At 44.3% G+C, this 18,057-nt stretch overlaps 1 protein-coding gene across 2 annotated transcripts in view; it reads left to right on the forward strand.

Moving 5' to 3' along the window:
• The window catches only part of Ttc17 (tetratricopeptide repeat domain 17), a 102,271-nt gene extending 86,402 nt beyond the window's left edge, over positions 1–15,869 (forward strand). For both annotated transcript variants that reach the window (XM_055599920.1, XM_055599931.1), the window contains 3 exons: positions 12,590–12,709; positions 13,584–13,727; positions 14,771–15,869. In XM_055599920.1, coding sequence (XP_055455895.1) covers positions 12,590–12,709; positions 13,584–13,727; positions 14,771–14,902 — 396 coding nt within the window. In that variant the 3' untranslated portion in view covers positions 14,903–15,869. The remainder of the gene's footprint in view (positions 1–12,589; positions 12,710–13,583; positions 13,728–14,770) is intronic.
• Positions 15,870–18,057: the final 2,188 nt, after the last annotated feature.

The following is an 18,057-nucleotide window of genomic DNA, read 5'->3' on the forward strand; positions in this document are numbered from 1 at the left end:
CTGGAAAAGGTCAGATACTAAGATTCCACTTATGTATCAGAACAGTCAAACACACGTATCAGACATTGGAGTACAGTGATAGTGCCCTGGCAGAGACCAGAGGGAAGGAGCTGCTGTTTAATGTAGTTTCAGTTTTCAGATGGAAAAGTCTTGCAGATTGATTGTATACAGTGTGAGTGCTTGAAGCACTGCCATATTGCACATTTAGAAATGATGATCATAAATTTTATGAAGTCAGAGTACACATTGGAACATAAGATTAGTCATAGGTATGGAGATAAAACACATTAACATGAGATATTAGAAAATATCCAACCTGGAATAAAGAGATAAAGGTATTTAAGGAGCATTCACATGAGGGTTAGAAGATATGAGACACATCCAAGAAAAGAACAAACAACCTCAGAGAGTCCAGCATAAGTCCAGGAAGAAGAGAGAGCAGTTGCAGAAGCAATGTTTGAGAAAGAAGTAAGAACTAAGCATTTCTAACAATGATAAAGGACATTATTGCATAGAATCAAGAAAGTCTGGGACCCAAAATTGTGAATACAAAGAATTGTCAGCATAACATCATAGTGACTATAGACAAAACACAAGAACCTTACAAGACAGAGGGAAAGGTATCATGTTCACATGAACTACAGCAATTTTCTCAACATGGGAGTCAGAGCAGAATGCAAAAGAAGCTCAGCTACTGAAGGAAAACACTGCTGTCCTAGATTTCCCTCAGAAACCACACAGAACAAAGGGACTCTTCACTGTGTGCGATACAGGGAAACAGACAAACAGACACACAGGACAGAAATAAGAGGCCACAAAGCCCCACAGTATTCAGTGGGAAAATGTTTCTTGAATAAATGACTTTTAAAATACGGGGCCCACCCTCCACTGTACCTCATATTGTCCCTAAAAGTCAACTTGAGTTAAGTCATAGGTATGAATACCAAAGCCGAGGCAGTACAGCTGCCGGGATACCATTGGAGATCTTCCAGTCCTTAGAGTAGGAGAGTCCAGAACACAAAACGCATGAACTCTGCAGGCAAAATGGAAAACTAGACCTCACTAAAATTAAAACTCTTCAACAGATGCTTTAGAAAAGAGGCAAGCTACAGAGTAGAGCCAGGCGTTCATGGCTTATGTATCTAACACAGGATTTGAACCCGGCAATTATAAAGCACACTTATAAACGTAAACCAAAACCCAAAGAAATCACATTTACAAATGTAGGTCTAAAAGGAATAAGATTAATGGCAAATGTTGGAGAGGCTGCAGACATCTGCCAGTGGGAAATGAAGTGGGGTGATTGCTTTGTAAACAGAGTGGCCGCTTACTGTAATTTAAATCACATGACTCAGTAATATTACTGCTACACATTTCTGAAAGAGTTATGAAAGCATATGTCCACAAAAGGACTCATTTAAAAATGTGCACAGCAGCCCTACTTGCCAATGAAATTGGAACACTGGGACTGCATCGGACGAATGGGTAAACACTGGCATATTCATAACTGGATACTATTTAGCCCACATCCACAAAACTCAAAAATATGCTAATAAAAGAAGCATTTACTCATTTTGTAAAGTGTTTGCCATATGTATTAGTCAGGGTTCTCTAGAGGAACAGAGCTGATAGAGTATGTATGAGAGAGATGGAGACAGAGACAGAGAGACAGAGAATTAAATGAGTGGAAAATAGCCACTGAAGTTAAAACCCATGGCTACAGGAGTGCATGTGCAAGAGGAAGTTATGCTGATACGGTGTTAGATTGCTTATAGGATATGGCCGAGGTACTCTAACTAAGCACATACTAGAGAATCTGAGAGTTTCTCAGGTCATTGGCTGGATATCTCAGAAGGTCCCATCTGTCACTAAGGCCTGCAGAGTTTCTGGAGAGTTGCTGGTCTTTATCCTACATTAGAACTCAGAAACTGGTTCTAATGTCAGTAAAGAAATGCTGCAGCAGTAGGATAGATGAACTTGCCAGCAAGACTGAAGGCAAACAGGCAAAATGCAAATTTTCTTCTTCCATGAACTTTTATGTAGGCTACCACCAGAAGGTACTTCCCTCATTTGGATGGTGCTTCCCACTTCAAACAATCTAATCGAGAAAGTTCCTCCTACGAGTGGGCAGAAGCTTGCATTTTAGTTGCTTCTAGAGCCAATCAAGTTGACAACCAAGATCAGCCATCACACCCCTGAAAACACGAGGAAATGAGTTCAGTCCCCAGAACCTGTATTTTACAAGCCAGGCGTGGTAACACATGCTCATGATCCCATTGCTGTGGAGGCAAAGGCAGGATTCACAGGGCTCCCGGCCAGCCTGATAGCCTGCTTGATTAGCTGCATGTCAGAGAGTCTTAGGTAACAATGCAGGCACCTGAGAAGCAACACCCAGATATCCTCTGGTGTCCATGCATGTCCATATGCTCCTCCTCCAGTACACACACACACACACACACACACACACAGAGTGTGTGTTCAGCCCTATCTGTGGGGTTCTAAACACAAACTAGAATTAGGTTTGTTCTACCTGTGTGATAGAAGTTGTGCTGCTTCCTGGGGAAGGTGTAGACAGAAGCAGCAGGAAGGGACTTTCTGAATTGTTGGGTATTTGACTAATTGTCAAAGTTAAATGTCCCTCTTAGGATCTCGGTATTTCTATGTGAATTATGCCTCAATTCTTTAAAAAATAAAATAAAGTTTAAATAAACCACCAAAAGATGTCTAGACTACCAAAGACAGAAAGATGTATGTTATCAACAGACTTCAAAAAATCTCTAGCAGGGTCTTTTCAGGCCAAAGGAAAATGATCATAGATGGGCTCAGAAATGCTAGAAATAACAAAGAGCATGTGACAAAATCAGCACTGGGTATAAATGAAAATAAGGCCAGACAAACGAGAAGACAGCCCCTCTCAAGTAAAGCCTGGGGCTTTCCTTCAGAGTGCACAGGCAAGAGGCAGTTATGTTGACAAGTTTAGGCCGTGGGTCCAGCTCAGCGTTTCTCATTCACATACGGCCTCTCTCAGACAGACGTGGGCCAGGAAAGGCAGTGAGCTACCACTCAGCAATGGCTGTGTACTTCCAAGTGAAGGGCATAGCAGATTATTCTCTGCCTAAGGATCCAGTTACATGATCCATCAGACCTTAGGTCTCTCAGGTTCCATTTAAGCATCCTATTCTTTGGTAATGGTCTCATGGACCTAGAATCCTGAGGAGGCTAGGGGTCTTCACGAGTTATATTCATGTTTTATTATAATTACCCCATCCAGATACAGTTCGTCAATAAGGGTCATTTTCACCATACGCTCTGTTCATTCTAAACACCCTTTATTAGAAGACCTGAAAAGTTAACTGAGCATTGTTTCCATTGTAGACCCACAGGCTGACGTCCTTTGTTGTGAGTTGGTGGCTTTCTATAGTACTCAAGGTACCCCAGACTCGTAATCTTGTTGAAACCTAATGATGGGCCCATGTGGCCCTCTCCCATATTCAGTACATCCGGGGTCAAGCTTGCAATTGCATCGCCACTTTGTTCTCAGGTGATACTACTAGTCTGAGGAGCACACTGGGAAACAGGTGCCTTAGCACAGGGCTGTGAGAGCCACCGAGTGCTTGCTTCCTGTTGACCATGGGCAGCATAGCAAAGATGTCTGTGTTCTCTTGCCTTCAACTTTTTAAAATAGACATTACCCTTTAGTATTCTTCAAGTGCCCATCTGTAATTATCTCCTTGGGGAATCATTGAGTTTGCATTGCCATTAATTATCACCAGCTGTCATCAGATGACATTAATTAGACTCCACTTTGGGCGCAGATCGATAAGCATCATCACACCCTCAAGACTCTGAGCCTTTCACCTGTGCTCGGATGCCTCTGCAGAAGCCGCTCTGTACTGCAGTGTGTGTGCAGTTGTCACATGGTCCTGTTTGCCTTTGGGAGCTGGTCCAGAGGAGTTCTCCCTCCATGTGTCCCATTTCCTGGGTGCAGGCTCAAAGGTGTGAGTCCAAGCTGTCTGGGTCAACCAACAACCCAACCTGCTGGTGGCGCGTCTCTTCACAGTGTGGATTGCCGTTAGCTTTGCAGTCTCGGTCACCTAGTTTCCCCTTATCACCTGTGCTTTTGAGTTGCTACTCTATAAAAGTTACTGTGGTGTCAGGAACTGTCCTCTGCTTCTTCTGGTGGCATCACAGGTTCCGGTGTTACATTTGGTTATAACAGGTTTTATGTGAAACGGGCTGCTAAGAGAGCACCTGTGCTCCTGAATCAGAGCTAGAAGTAAGGCTGTCTAATACGTTGTGTCATTTGTGAAATACACATTCCCATCTTCATGTACTGGAGACTGCAGCAGTGCCTGGCCTCATTCTGAGAAGCACCTCAGTGTCTCAACTGTGGCGTCTGAGCTCCAAGTGACACTGAAGGGAACCAGGATTCCTTGGACAAATCACTTTTTTAAAAAGATTCATTTGCTGCTGTAAATGTGTGGATTCCTGAGTGAACCTACTCATAGAGGCCACAGAGGGCAAAGGGTCCCCTGAAGCTGGACTTCCTGTGGGTGCTGGGAACAGAACTGCAAGTACAGCACATGCTGCTGACCACAGAGCATCTACCTAGCTCCTTAGACACAACATCCACCAAGTCTAACAAAGAATCACACAAAGACAACAGTTACATCAGAGACAGCTTAAATAAGCTCCCATTGGAGGGTAATTTGAGTGATGAGATTAGTAAGTGCAGTGAATGGAACTTGTTACATGTATTTAAACTAAATAAATTCGCCATGGTAATTTTTGTATAGGGTGCATGAGAACAACTTATTAAAATGTAAGTAATTAGGAAAATTGCATGCATGTATTTCTTTTCCTTCTAAATCAGCTGTGCTTTGATATAAACAAATAATTGATGTGTAAACCATATAGGATGTTCCAACTAAAACACTAGGAATGATAGTCCTACTGTGTCATGGGTGTTGCCATGCTCACGGATACATGGTACTTCCGGTCACCGCCTTCATACACGGATAGTGACACAGTGTGGGGGAGGGGGTTGAAAGTTCAAGGCACTGTCTGAAAATATTCCTGCCCTACTCTTCCCTAAGAAGTCAAATTAGAGCCCAGTGTGGTCCCTAGTACCTAATAGTGTTGGGAAAGAGGAACATGTTAGATGGAATCACTGAGAAGCATGGGAGAGTATGGGGGTGGCTTCATATGACGGCGCCCCACTGCTCTGCAGAAATAATTGGTGAAGAAAAAGTAGATAGGATCCAGAGATCAAAGGAGATATGAGGAATGTGCCAGCCAGTTGCAGTATGTAGACCTCACTTAAACCATTGTTCAAACTGTAGAAGCAAAGCAGAACTTCCATCATCCAATTGGGGAAACACGAACAATTGATGGAATCAAACAATAAGTTGCAATATTTTAGACGTAACTTATTAACCATGGGCTTTCTTAGGAGTTTTCACCTCAGCAGTACCCTGAAAAATGTGTTGGTGAGATTATATAAAGACTGGGCTTTGCTTCCATTTAATGTAATGGAGGGTGCAGATGGAGTGAAAGTGGGCGGGTCCATACAGAAGCTGGTGATGAGCACATGGCGCTCTCACAGTGCTTCCTTTCCGTGTGCACTTTACATCGCTTTAATTACACTTACCCATGTGTGTGCACATGCAGGGGTCAGCTGACAACTTGCTGGTTGATTTTCTTCTTCTGTCACGTGGACTCCGGGAACCAAACTCACGTGGTCAAAGTTGGCAACAAGCACCTTTACCTGCTGAGCCATCTTGCTGGCCCATGTTTGCACTTTCTAAGCATCCATTATAATATATTCTAAACAAATTTAAACATTATAAAGTAACAAAAAAAATAGCCTCTGATAGCAAGAATGAAAAATCAAATGAAATCAGGAAGGAATAAATAAAACCTAACTGGCAGGGTTTTGGTGGGGGTTTTTTTTTTGGGGGGGGGCGGTATTTTTAAAGAGGATCTAGTGTAATCTAGGCTGGCCCCAAACTCACTGTGGAGTTGAAGATGAGAATGGGTTCCTGAACCTCCTGCCTTCACTTCCCCAGGGGTGGGGTCACTGTGTACCCTAGCTGAAAGTGGAACACCTTAAACTAAAAATGTAATTATTAAGAACTTCAGCCACACAATAGTGGATGGCTTAGATGAACCTAATTAGTGACTTACAAGCTTCATGTAAGAAATCATGTGGGGATTGATCATCTTACCCCGGGTCCTCCTTCTTGCTTAGCTTCTTTAGGTGTACAGATTTTAGTATGTTTATCCTATCTTATAGGTCTAGTATCCGCTTATAAGTGAGTATATGCCGTGTGTGCCTTTCTGCTTTTGGGATACCTCACTCAGGATGATCTTTTCTAGATCCCACCATTTGCCTGCAAATTTCATGATTTCCTTGTTTTTATTTGCTGAGTAGTATTCCATTGTGTAAAAGTATCACAATTTCTGTATCCATTCCTCAACTGAGGGACATCTGGGTTGTTTCCAGGTTCTGGCTATTACGAATAAAGCTGCTAGGAACATGGTTGAGCAAATGTCTTTGTTGTGTGCTTGAGCATATTTTGGATATATGCCTCGGAGTGGTATAGCTGGATCTTGAGGAAGCACTATTCCTAATTGTCTGAGAAGGCGACTAATTGTCTGATTTCCAAAGAGGTTGTACAAGTTTACAGTCCCACCAGCAATGGAAGAGGGTTCCCCTTTCTCCACAACCTCTCCAGCATATGTTGTCACTTGAGTTTTTGATCTTAGTCATTCTGATGGGTGAAATATCAGGGTCATTTTGATTTGTATCTCTCTGATGGCTAAGGACATTGAGCATTTCTCTGCCATTCTATATTCTCTACAGAGAATCCTCTGTTTAGCTCCGTAGCCCATTTTTTCATTGGATTACTTGATTTGTTGCTTCTTAACTTCTTAACTTCTTTAGTTCTTTATATATATTCTGGATATTAGCCCTCTGTCAGACAAATGAGATGGACATTGGAAGTAGGAGAAAACAAGAAACAGGACAGGAGCCTACCATAGAGGGCTTCTGAAAGACTCTACCTAGCAGTGTATCAAAGCAGATGCTGAGACTCATAACCAAACCTTGGGCAGAGTACAGGGAATCATATGAAAGAAGGGGGAGTTAGTAAGACCTGGAGAAGACAGGAGCTCTACAAGGACCAAATATATCTGGACACAGGGGTCTTTTCTGAGACTGATTCTCCAGCCAAGGACCATGCATGGATATAACCTAGAAGCTCTGCTCTGACGTAGTCCATGGCAGCTCAGTATCCAAGTGGTTCCTTAGTAAGGGTAACAGGGACTGTCTCTGGCATGAACTCAGTGGCAGGCTCTCTGATCACCTTCCCCTGGGGCTGTACCCTTGCTAGGCCACAGAGGAAGACAATGCAGCCAGTCCTGATGAGACCTGTTAAGCTAGGGTCAGATGGAAGGGGAGGAGGACTTCCCATGTTAGTGGACTTAGAGAGGGGCAGGGAGGAGTTGAGGGAGGGAGGGTGTGATTGGGAGGGAATGAGAGAGGGGGCTACAGCTAGGATACAAAGTAAATAAACTGTAATTAATATAAAAAATAAAAATTTAATTAAAAAAAGAAATTATGTGGATCCTCTATCCAGAGAGTTCCTGAGTATTGGATTATCTGCTAGCCTCAAGCCTGCCTGGTGCTATCCTGCTCATCTTCTCTGGCCACTCTGTTAGCTTCTCACCATCACGCTGTTGATAATGCATTGCCAAGTAAAACACTGAACTTAAAAGCAAGAGCATTAAATAAAGAGAAAAGAGATAAGTCATTCAGTAGACAGGAAATGTAATGTGTCCCAAGCTAGATAAGTACAAAAGATCTACACCTGGATACAGTATAATAAAGCTGCCTAACCATTATGGCAGAGATAACCTTAAAAGCATTTGTTCAGTCAGGGTATTGTCAGGAAGACAGAGAAAACACTAGGTATTTTGGAAGAGCAAACTTAACTTAGAAAACTGATTACATTGTTGAAGAAGGATAAAAGGGGGAAAGGGAAACACAGAGGTAAACGATGGGTAACAGCTATAGAGCATCCTTCCAGCCTAGGGGTGGCAGAAGACAAGCACTGGGGCCTCTCCTATCTTACAGATCCATAGGAGGCATTCTGCATGGCTGGAACCCTATTTAATACAGTCTGGCTGCTGATGCGGTACAGTGAGGCTGGTTCTAGAGAAGCTTAGTGCTCCCAGCTTTGTGTGCTGTTGCTGGAGTGAGTCTGGGTGGCATTTCATTTGAACAGGAAGAACAACATTCCTTGCCCCACCAGCCCTCTAGTCCCCTAGGGTGGACATTCGCAGAACATAACAGGAAGTCTGCTCACAACAGAGAAAGGCGATTTGCAGACTTAAAACCATAGGACCACAGTGCAGATTATAGAATTAGGCTTTGGACTTGAGGCAGAACAGCTTAATAATATCAAAGCAGCCATTCATTCATTTACTCATTCAGCAGATATTTACTGAGGGCTTAGTTACTGTGCGCCACTTTTTAGTGCTTAAGATAAATCAGTGAAGGAAAACTGAAGGATTTCTGACATCATAGAGATTGGGAAAGGACAGATCACCTACAGAGGGATGGTGATTGAAGTGACAACCTGTTTGCTAGCACTGTCAAAGGCAAATGCCAATTTTGAAAGAACACATACCCCCTAGAATTATATGACCTTCTGTGAGGGAAGGATAAAGACATTTAAAGATAAAAAGCTAAGAAAAGTTCACATCCAAGAGTCCTGCCCCCAAAGGAACTTCTGTGTAGTAACACCTAAGAAGGTAAGATGATAAAGTTATGAATACTGACCTAACCTATACATACTGGTTGTAGATTTTAAAAGAAATGACAAAACTGAAATCCTTTTGAGTTAGACTTTTTGGCACTATGACAAAATACCTGAGGCAGATAGTTTAAAGAAGGAAAACCTGAGCACTCTGGAGGCTGAGTTTGAAGCCAGCTTGAGCTGCACAGGAAGATAACATCTTAAGTAGCAGGAGGAAGGAAGGAAGGAAGTTTGGTTTAGTTTGACTCACAGCTCTTCTTTTATTATAATGTTTTTGTTATGTTTGGAGTCAGCATAATACTGGACATGTATATTAAATTGGGTTGTATTACTCCCACTTCAGTTTTCTGAGACAGTTCTTGGAGAATCAATCTTATTTTTTCCTTGGATGTTTGTTACAGTTCATGCAAGACAGGAGTTTTCTTTCTAAAGGGGGGAGTAAAAGGTTTTTAATAGACATGGGGCTATTCAAGTGATCTCTTCTCCAGTGACCTTTGGTAGTTGTGTCCATGAAAGTATTCCTTCTTTTTATGTAAATGGTTGGATTGGTTGATTGATCTACTACCTTTTGAATATCTGTAGGATCTGTAGTGATGTCTCCTGTTACTAATACTTATGTGAGTGTGTTTTCACGTATATGCATAAGTACACACATCTGTATGTGCATACAGAGTCCAAAGAGGGCATCAGATATCCTCTTTGCTCACCCTCAACCTGTTTCGTTCAGGGTCTCTCCCTGAATCTGGGGCTCATGGTTTTTTACCTAATCTAAAGATGAATAAGCTCCAGTGAGCACCCCACCCTATCTCCATCTGAGACCCCTGTCTCCACCTGACCCTCCTGACTCCACCTACCTCAGAGCTAGGGTAACAGGTGTGGAAAGGTGCTGGAATCCAAGCTCCAGTCCTCATGGTTGTGTAGCCAGAAACCATAACTGTTGAGCCATCTCTCCAGCTCCTGCTTCAATGACCATTTCCTTAGTTTGAGTTTTGTTGCTATGAAGAGACACCATGACCACAGCATCTCTTATAAAGAAAAACATTTAGTTGGGGCTGGTTTACAGTTTCAGAGATCAAGAACACACACAAAGAACGATAATCTGAAAATTCTTAAAATACTCTCAAATAAATTGAGCATTAGGCTAAAGAATGTATTTTCACCAAGATATAACACACTTAAGTAGGGAATTCTACCAATATTTTGGTAAATATTTCAATCCCGACAGACAGACTTTGGAGTAAGAGAAAAAGGAACAAGTTTCTAGTTACTTTTCTAACGTCAAAAGTAACCTTGAAAACAAAACTAGACACTTGGAAATGTATATAATGCATTATATATAAAATTTGAACTACAAAAAACTTAATTTTATGAGCATAATAATATTATATGCAAAAACTGTTGAAAGACTGGATCCAGCAATGCATTTTTCAGATTTATATTGACCAATGTAGATTGTTCCAGAACATTAGGAAAGTGTTCTACTACTTCTCCAGACTGAAAGAAAAGATTCTGAACAGCAGAATGCATTTGAGAAATGCAGTCTCTGTCCATGACATAAACTAATGCAGAATGAGCAGCTGGGGACTACACCGTCTGCATCTCAGGCCTTCTGAGCTAATTCCTGAGGGAGAAAAGACGAAAATCCTTTTGGGGAAGCATGCAAACACCTACACTCCTTCTCCACCTTGCACGTGTATTAGTTCCTTCCTGAGGCTGTGGTCAAATACTGTGATCAGGGGAGCCTTACAGGAGGAGGATATGGAATCACAGTTCCAGGAAGGAGAGTCCATAATGGCAAGGGCGTGGCAGCAGGCTGCTGGAGCAGAAAACTCACACACACACCGGAAGAGAGAACTGGAAGTAAGGCAAGGCTAAAGCTCAGAGCCCACCCTGGTAATGTCCCCCAGCAGGAATGCACCACCTCCCCCACAGCAGCACCAACACCTGAGCTGTGGAGGGCAGGTCTCAGACAGAGCACAAGCAAACAAATCCATACAATTAATAGCACGTGTGAAGAAGGAAATGTAACTAAGAAAGGCTGCTGCTCTCTGTGCAGGCCTCAAAAACTGTCCGGTCAGATTTTCAGGAACATTTTTATCAGGTGGCTGCATGGTCACTAAGTAAAGATAAGTTGCATTTCCACTGTTGCAAAAATATGTTCATAGCGTTTGATATAATGACAAATAAAGCAGAATCTGTGAACAAAAAAATGATAAAAAGTTGAAAGACACTTTAAAAGGCCTAAATAGAAACAACGGTGTTGGGTTCTACTTATGTTCATAAATATTTATGTGTTTACACCCACCGTGTTTGTGGATTAGAAGACATACACACACCATTAGCCTGTCAGCCTGACCTGTAGAATCAATGCTGACAGAGTAAAAGTTCCAAGAGAACGTGGACATGTAAAGCAAGACTTTGCACTGCCAGTCAGCACTGCAGGAAGGGTGTTTGTGGGCAAGCCTAGCAGCCCGAGCTCATCTCCAGATCCCATGGGGTGGCAGGAGAGAAGCAGCTCTCTAAAGTTGGCCTCTGACCTCCATGCTCAGGTCATGACACACGCGTGTGCCATGTCATTTATTAATTTAACTTTTTACTCTAAAATTTTTTTAAGCAGAACAGAACTTTGAATTGGTAAGGAAAGATAAGGACTAAGGAGTCTGGAAAAAAAATAAAAAAGGAATCCAGAATACTACAGCAGTGAAACAATAGTCAGTGCTGTCCCTAAGTGGAGGAATCCAGACAGAAGCAAGCCTTCAGCTCTCGCGTTGGTAAAGGTCCCTAACAGTCTGTGTTATCCAGCTGGAAATGGCAGCATTCACTCTTCTGACAGAACATCACTACAGTCCTGTGGAGAGCAACACGGTAGCATGACCAAATGAAAAGCGTGCACATCCTCTTGCATGCCATGGCTGTCTCTGGAAGTGTACACACGTGCTCTCACAAATGTAGTATCACACCTGTGCACAGCCTTCTTTTATCGCATCGTAATGATGAAATGCTGGGAGCAGATATCCATTGATAAAGAGTCCATTCACGCTGGGTGTGGTGGTGCACTCCTGTAATCCCAGCACTCAGGAGGCAGAGGCAGGCGGATCTCTGTGAGGTCGAGGCCAGCCTGGTCTACAAAGCGAATCCAGGACAGCCATAGCTACACAGAGAAACCTTGTCACTTTAAAATACAAAAAAACAAAAACAGCCCAGTCAAGTAAATGACGAACATCCACACAGGGAAATACTATGCAGCCGTTAACAAGATGACAAGGACACTTTCCTTAGGCCGATGGGAAAAGATTTTCAAAGCACACTGTTTACTAAAAGTGAAGCAAGTTCTGATTCATATAAAGTCTTGTTTTTAAAAGACAGAATTCTGTAGTATAGTTGCTTATATAAAGCATAAAGAAATTCTGAAAGTATGTACAAAACTGAAAGTAACGTTTACTTATACAATAGAGAGGAGGGTGAGACGGTAGATTTTCTCTTTTAAGTGTGTCTACTTGGTTCAAAGAAGTTAAATAGAACACAGCAGGGATATGAGTGTCACTGCTGTGTACTTCAGAGGCCTTGGGCAGGCCCCCAGCCTCTCCAAACTGAAGCATTCTCACCTATAGAAAAATCACATGATAGGAGAACCCCACTCATGAATTGTTCTAAGGACCCTCAGAACACTGGGTGCCTAGCTGAGTGTCAATGGCGCCTCTTCACCATGGTAATGATTGGGTGTGTGGTTGAGGAGACGCCAGCCTGAGCTCCTCACTGGTTTGCAGAATCAGACGTCGTGGGTCCTTTCCAGTATGGCAGCCCTCTACTGGAGAGTGAAAGGTCAAGGGAAAAAAGCCATCGACTGCCTCCGCCAGGCCCTCCACTACGCTCCCTACCACATGAAGGTAAGTGAGAGAGCTGCACATTCCTCCATTGCCCAGTGGCTGGTGCTGGCTCAGTTATTCTTCCTCTTGCTCAGCCAGTGGGAGGACAGGGCCTGTGATTGCCCAGGCAGTGCACAGGCGTCAGAAGAGCCTGCGAGGAAAGCTGGGTTTTAAGCACTGTTCTGCTTCGTGCTAGTGTTCTGACCTTGGACCAGATGTTGAACACTGCTCTCTCTAAGGACAGCATTAGTGTGATTGCCCAGTAGGACAGGGATGGGTCCCTTTTTATTGTTTGTCCATGTCGCCCATAGAACCCAGCACACTATATGACAGCCATTCTCAGGCGACGTTTAAAGGGAAAGATCTGTGGGGATTAGCGTCTGTCAGTCTGTCCCGTGCTGCACACTGAGAGAGCAGACAAGGCTGACAGGAAGGCCAGAGAGCCTCTGCACACCCTCGGGTCTTGCATGTGGTGTGAAGACTGTCACAACAGGTCGAGGGAAGGGTCCCTCCAGCCACCACAGAAACAGGGAGCTGGCTGGACCGGTCCTTTGTGGGCACAAAGCTGCCAGCTGCTGCAGGTGACACTCCAGTCTGTAGCTCAGTAGAAGAGCCTGTCTACCACGTGCAAAGCCCTGGGATGAATCCAGTGCAAAATAATAATAATAATAAATAATAATGCTTTTCATGAAAGCCTTTCACAGTGGGAAGGCTTTGCTGGCTTTGCTTCTGGTGCAAGCTGTTTCACCCTCTCCTCAGAGACCACTAGCCAACAGCAGCCTGGCCCTATGTGCTTCTGTGTAGGACTGTCATCTCCCAGAGCCAGGACTGTCTTCTTTATGCCTGTCAAGAGACAGGAGTGAAGCTCAGTTCCCCTCTCTCCTACTTCCCCCAGGACGTGCCCCTCATCAGCCTGGCCAACATCCTACACAATGCCAAGCTCTGGAACGATGCCGTCATAGTGGCCACCATGGCCGTGGAGATTGCGCCACACTTCGCCGTCAATCACTTCACTCTGGGCAACGTCTACGTGGCAATGGTGAGACTGGGGTGCGAGCAGCTTAGTTCTCATAGAGGCACATCTTGAATTCAAAATTGTGTTGTTGTTGTTGTTGTTGTTGTTGTTGTTTAAATATGTCACTGTCCTCGAGCTTCCCACAAGTTTTATCTCCAAAATTAGCAGCTATACCAACGTAAAGGTTACGCTCAGGGGGTTGAGCGATTGCGGTGGTGGCAGGGGTGCTGGTATTGGTGGTGTTGGGTTTGGTTTTTTGCAACTTTAAGATTATTTCTTTTATATGTATTGACTATTTTGCGTATGTATGTGTGCCATATGGTTGCCTGGTGCACTTGGAGATAAGAAGAGGGAGTCAGATCCCTTGGAACCAGAGTTCCAGATAGTTGTGATCCATCAAATGGTGCGAAGAAAGAACCCAGGTCCTTTGAAAGGGAAGCCAGTGCTCCTGATGGCTCATCCTTCTCTTCGGCCCCATGGGCTGCATTTTCTTAAATCACACAGGATGTGATGGCAGCATTTACAGTCCAGGCTTCTTCACAGCGGTGTGAACACACTAGTCTAAGATACTTGAACGCCTTTGTCTCTCCTCTAGACGCAGCCCCTCAGGATAGCACTGCTCTTCCTCATGTGCAAGAGCAGATTAGGTGCCCAGCAAACACTTGGTGGTGAAATTCAGTAGCTTCATAGCTACTGTTCATGGGGGAAAATGATAGTGACACCCTCCAGGTTCTCGGCTTAACCCCGGAGTCCTAGCCCTTGATAAGCAAGTGGTTTGCCATTGGGCTGCACATCCCCAGCCTTGATTTCAAAACCCAGAACCCCAATGGTCCCTGCCAAACCTGCCATAACCACATCTAACACGTGAACCAGGCCATCTGCTGCCATCATGGGGGAGCAGTGCCCAAGCTGCTCTCCCAGCAGATAACGGAATGAGCAGCCCTGGGCTGGAAGCCACATGTGTCTCATCTCTGATCGAGGCATGGGCTCTGGCCAGGCTGGTGTTGCTGAACGTGCAGTCGCCTTCTCTGTTTCTCAAAGCTGAAGACTTTTCTTACCGCACACAGGAAGAGTTTGAGAAGGCCCTGGTGTGGTATGAGTCAACGAGGAAGCTACAGCCAGAGTTCGTGCCTGCCAAGAACCGGATCCAGACCATCCAATGCCACCTACTGCTGAAGAAGGGCCGGCGTTCCCCATAGAGCACAGCACCCCTTCCCTCCTCTCAGCTCTCCCAGCCAGTCAGAGCAGAGCCCCATCCCTGTCAATATCCACATGAATGACATGTGTGGACTGCCAACTAAGACATAAAAGGGTTTGGCCATGCAGGGCTGGGTTTGCTTGGTTTTTAAGTTCCTACTCCCCCAGCCACCCTCGAGAGGCATCTTCAGAAACGGTTTCCCAGACACTGTAAATACTGAGCCAGGAAAACTCGGAGCTCTGCTCTGTCTTCAAACCTCCACGCCTTCAGGGCTCCTCTGTGGTCCGGCCTCTTCCCTGGGGAGGCCAGAGCCTCACTGCCCATTCTCTGCTTCCTGTGTAGCCTCTGTTGTCCCTGGAATCACAGTGCCACCTGGGGCCAGTCAGCAAGAAGCAGGGATTCTCAGTGTCCCCCACCAGCTCTCTCCTTCCTGCCCCAATATCATTCATTCCACGCTGCTATGTTACAAGCTCTCAGAGATAGTTTGCAGGGGAGGAAGGGGAAACAATTTTACAAACAAAATATCTACAGCAGCTGAAACTTAGGGTCACCTGACCTTTGTAAGTTATTTATGTTGGGGCGGGAGGGGGGCTGAGCAGGGGAGTCAGCTGTGTGCAGCATCTTTAGCATTTGTATTTTAATTGCAGATCACAAGGAAACCGATACATTAAAATCCTATATAACAGGTTTATATATAGAGAATACGTGTATTTGAAGCCCTCTACAGACCGAGTCTGTGTTACTAATTCCTTGTTCGCTGTGTTCCCCGTCTTGGACTAAGCGTGACTGTCAGCCCTCTCTCTGAGGCTGGCACTCCAGCTCCTCAGAGGAGAGCCAGGAGCCAGGGTTGGGTGTCCCATGCAGTGCCCTTACCTTTTGGTCCCTGGAGAATCAAAAATGCCAACATTTTGGAATATATAAGGGCACATCCTGAGAACAAAAATAAAAATTGTTTATGAGCAAAATCACTCTATGGTGTAGTTTTTCTTGAGCTACGGGCTAATTTGGACTCTCTGGTGACTCTGCCTCTGGTTGCCTAATTTCTGGGTCATCCCACAGCAGCCAGGTGAGGAAAGACCCCATCCGTCACTAGTCGATGAACTTACAGCTTGAAACATTTAACCGGAAAGCTGCATCCCCAGAATTCACCATGTGACTGACCTTCTGGAAAGCCATCATCATAGCCAGAGCCATGACTCTCTGGCTCCTTAGATGAACATTGAGCCTTACATCTACCCAGTAGGCATCCCCCAAGGCAAAGAGGGTCTTCTCTATGGGATGGGGGCCCACTAAAGGCAGCATTCTGTAGAGTTTTCCGGATCATCGTCAGGCCTTCCCGAACACCGGCTCACTACAGGCGGAGTCCAGCAGGTCGCATTTTTGATGGGAAGTGTTTTGAGACCGTCAAGCTCACATCTGACTGGATATGGTAAGGCTCTGCTCAGAAGGATCCTCCAGCATGTGTCTGAGCGAGGCGCCTCCCTGCCTCCCCACCTCACCACACAGTCTGACAGTTTTCCAGAAACCTTCAACAATTGTTTGTTAGCTTTTGACGCTTACAATAAATTTGACCTGTCAGATAATTCTCTGAGTTCCCACGGGGGTGTGCCGTCCTGCAGCCTCCATAGCAGTCAGAATATAAAGCTTCCATTGTGGGCTGGGGGTGTGGCCTAGTGGCAGAGCCCTTGCCCCACATACATAAGACCCTAAGTTTGATCCCCCATACCATAAATTAATAACATTAAATTTTCTTCCGCCCACAAGAGGCAGTCCCATTGATTCTAAACTGCCTCTGCCCTTAACTGTTGGCCACTAATGGCCTTCTCTCTGTCCCTAAAGTTGCAGGATTTCCATGGAAGTAGAGTGACACCATGTACACATCCCCCTTTGAAGCTAGCTTTTTCGCTACCCAGGTTACCCCTTCCTCATGGTCTTCTCTTTGTGCCCACTGAATCCTACTCTTCACTAGATGCCAACATGCGCTGACAATCACGCTGCACTGAAAGGAGAGCAGACCCCCTTGTCTCCTTCCAAGTGCTTTGCTCCTACGTCTAATCAATGTCTGTATCGTCTTCCTACAACAGACATACCCAAAACTAAGTAGTTGCTCAAAACGATTCAACTAGACTTGAACAGACCAAACAATAAATGCTTCAGAAAACTATAGTGACTTCAGGGGGAAGAAACACTGGGAACAGCAGCTAGAAAAGAGAGAGGAGACTAAATCAGCAGAACAACAGAGGCTTGGGAAAGGTGCTGGTCACTCCTGACCATGCACAGCCCTTAACCCAGGTAAGCCCTTGGAATAAAGATGGCCAAACATTAGGCCATCATTAAGTGTTAGCTCTTCTTATTAGCACAGGCCTTCACTCAGCTATTAGGCTTTTCCCTAATTCTAGAAATAAATAACCTTTGCCTTCCTGCTGATCTGATTCAGAAGTGTCTGTTAACACAGTGACTCTAACTGGAGAGATGGCAGATGCTCCAAAAAAAAGCCTCAGTAGGAACTCTTGTGGAAGTGTTTATGCTTTTCAAATTGATGGATATCTTCCAGTTCTATTTTTCACTTTACTAACCCTCTCTTTAGCTGTATCAAGTGTACCATTTTAACCTATCTGTGATTTTCATTTCATGTCGCTTTTTGTACTGGAACGGTTTCCAGCTAGTTCTCTGTACTGTGTCCACCAGATTATATTATATAATCTCATTTTGTGGGGCATAGTCTTTTAGCCACTTGAAAAGTTTCAGCATCCTTATGTTTCAAATTGGCCTGTTTCTTGTCCATTAGACATGAGTTCTTGTTTGTTGAACATGTAAAACCCAAAGAAAAGAAAAAAATCCAAACTGCTTGCTTCCCTTGTCCCATTCCTCTCCCTTACTCCTCTCCAGACACAATAACCTCCTGATAATAATAAAACTCCCACTCCTGCCTCTACCTATGTTTGCTGTTTCCTTTGTTTGAAATCTAAGCAACTACGTGGCTCACCTTGCCATTTTCTTTCTCTGTGATCCTTCTAGGTCATATATATAATTTAGGATCAGAATTAATACATGTGATTGTGGGCACTCAGAAGTCCCATGATCTGTTCTCTGTAAGATGGAGAAAGCTATATGCCACAGAGTCCCAATAGGGTGAGTCAAGTGCAAGCCTGAAAG

The sequence above is a fragment of the Psammomys obesus genome, unplaced genomic scaffold, assembly GCF_907164565.1.
Source record: "Psammomys obesus unplaced genomic scaffold, mPsaObe1.curated_primary_1811, whole genome shotgun sequence".
NCBI classification, from domain to species: Eukaryota; Metazoa; Chordata; class Mammalia; order Rodentia; family Muridae; genus Psammomys; species Psammomys obesus.